This window comes from Mesitornis unicolor, unplaced genomic scaffold (assembly GCF_000695765.1).
Source record: "Mesitornis unicolor isolate BGI_N332 unplaced genomic scaffold, ASM69576v1 scaffold41758, whole genome shotgun sequence".
In the NCBI taxonomy this organism is placed as follows: Eukaryota; Metazoa; Chordata; class Aves; order Mesitornithiformes; family Mesitornithidae; genus Mesitornis; species Mesitornis unicolor.
The window spans coordinates 1590-3427 of NW_010204644.1; the positions used below are offsets into that span (position 1 = coordinate 1590).

General features: G+C 63.8%; 1 protein-coding gene across 1 annotated transcript in view; it reads right to left on the minus strand.

Annotated features, from left to right (window-relative positions):
* The window catches only part of LOC104545882 (tubulin gamma-1 chain), a gene marked incomplete at both ends in the record, with an annotated part of 5216 nt that overhangs the window by 623 nt on the left and 2755 nt on the right, over positions 1-1838 (minus strand). The window contains 3 exons of the mRNA XM_010191123.1: positions 7-39; positions 322-474; positions 1561-1710. Of these exons, the coding sequence (XP_010189425.1) occupies positions 7-39; positions 322-474; positions 1561-1710 (336 nt within the window). The remainder of the gene's footprint in view (positions 1-6; positions 40-321; positions 475-1560; positions 1711-1838) is intronic.

Here is a 1838-nt window from a genome sequence, read left to right on the forward strand (position 1 = left end):
CAGTTTCCTCTCTCGGATCCGCTGCAGGCTCTTGTGGACCTGGCGGGACAAGAGCAGTGAGGGGCAGCAGTGCGATGGGCAAAGCTGTCCGGTCCCCGCAGGGCCAGGAGCTGCCCCTCGCAAGACGAACACCCTCAGGAAGCTGGATTTTGGCAAACAGCAGGCAGGGAGGCTCCAGAGGCCTTTCCACAAGACCAGAGCCCACACAGGAGCAACTCAGAGCCAGTTCTTGGGCACCGCTCGGCCTTGCCCCAGGGTCCCTGCACAGGAAGATGGTGACTGTGCCTGTCCCCGCCACCCAAAACGGCTGTGGGAGCTCACCTGCGTAGGATCCACCTCTCCCTGGATGATGTTGAGGATGGCGATGTAGCAGTGGTTGGTCTGCCTGTCTCTGCCTGTGGACACCATCACGTTTTTAGGCTGCAGCAATCTCCTCATCACGTCCAGGACCGTGGTTTTCCTCACGCTGGCCACCTGCAAACACAGCCACGAGTCAGAGGGAGTGGGCGCACTGCTCCCCAGGCTTCCTGCTGCCTCACACACACACATACACACGAACGGAGGGCAGCTGGACAGAGCAGCCCTCACCCCGGGGATGCAGAAGCCCTCACCCTGGGGACAGAGCACGTGCAAAGCCACATGCAGGACAGAGAAATCCCAAACTACACCACAGGCACGGCCAGGCTGGGAGCGGGAGCGCTGGTAGAAGCTCCAACGCGAGGGCGCTCAGCTGCCCCCCTGCAGCACGGCAGGGGCTGAGGGCGAAGCTCAGCTGAGCTCAGTGACAGGGACACGTTTCGTGCTGTCACTGTCAAAGTCCTGTCTTGTTCTCCTGCCAAGGCAAGGAGCAGGGCCTGGGGACGGGAGAGGGGACCCCGAGCGCCGTCGTGGGCTTTGCCTGGCCACTGCACGTCTCCCAACGGGAAGCGTGCAGCAGGGACAGCTTGGCCGCATGGCAGCCCCGCTCCCAGCACCGTCGGCTGCTGCTGAGCCCTCCCCGCACTCCTCGCTGGGAGGACAGATCACACCCAGTACCCGTTTCAGAGCCAGCAGTTTTTCAGATTTGCTTCTCTGAGCAACATCCTGAGGAAGCGCACGCAAGGAGAGGAGAAGAGCAGCCGTCAGCTCCACAGCGGGGACACGGCCAACGCAGGCGAGTGCCTCCGGCGAGTGCCTCCCAAAACAGAACGGCTCCGTTCTCACTGGGGGGCTGGGGGCACTGAGCTAAACGCAGCTGAGGGGCAGCGATCCCCTCCCAGAACGCAGGCCGAGTGCTGGGCTTGCTCTGATCATTTCTAAGGGTGGTTTTTGTCAGATCAGACACTGCCGACCCTCCCACGGCTGCTGCACCAGCCCAACGCGTGCCGCAGGTAACGCAGCGCGAGCACCATCGCCTGCTCACGTCTTATTCCTATCGCACGCGGCCCTCGCACGGGACACGGGCCCGGATCTGGCGCACGCGCCTGCAGCTCACTATCGCACGCAGCCATCGCACGGGACACGGGCCCGGATCTGGCGCACGCGACTGCAGCTCACGCCAAGGCCGCGGGGCTGCCTTACCGACTGGTCGGTGGTGAGCGGCGTGTACCCCGTCATGAGGAAGTGCAGCCGCGGTGTGGGGATGAGCGAGGCGATGAGGCCGATGAGGTCGTTGTTCATGTACCCGGGGTACCGCAGCGTGGTGGTGCTGGCAGACATGATGGTGGAGACCTGCAGGAGGACAGGCTCGGCGTCACTGCGTGGGCACAGAGCACGTTCAAAACCACTCCACGCAGCCGTGCCGGGGGAAGCTAGAGCACTCATGGAAGAGCAGGGGACCCCCATTCACGGCTCCACGC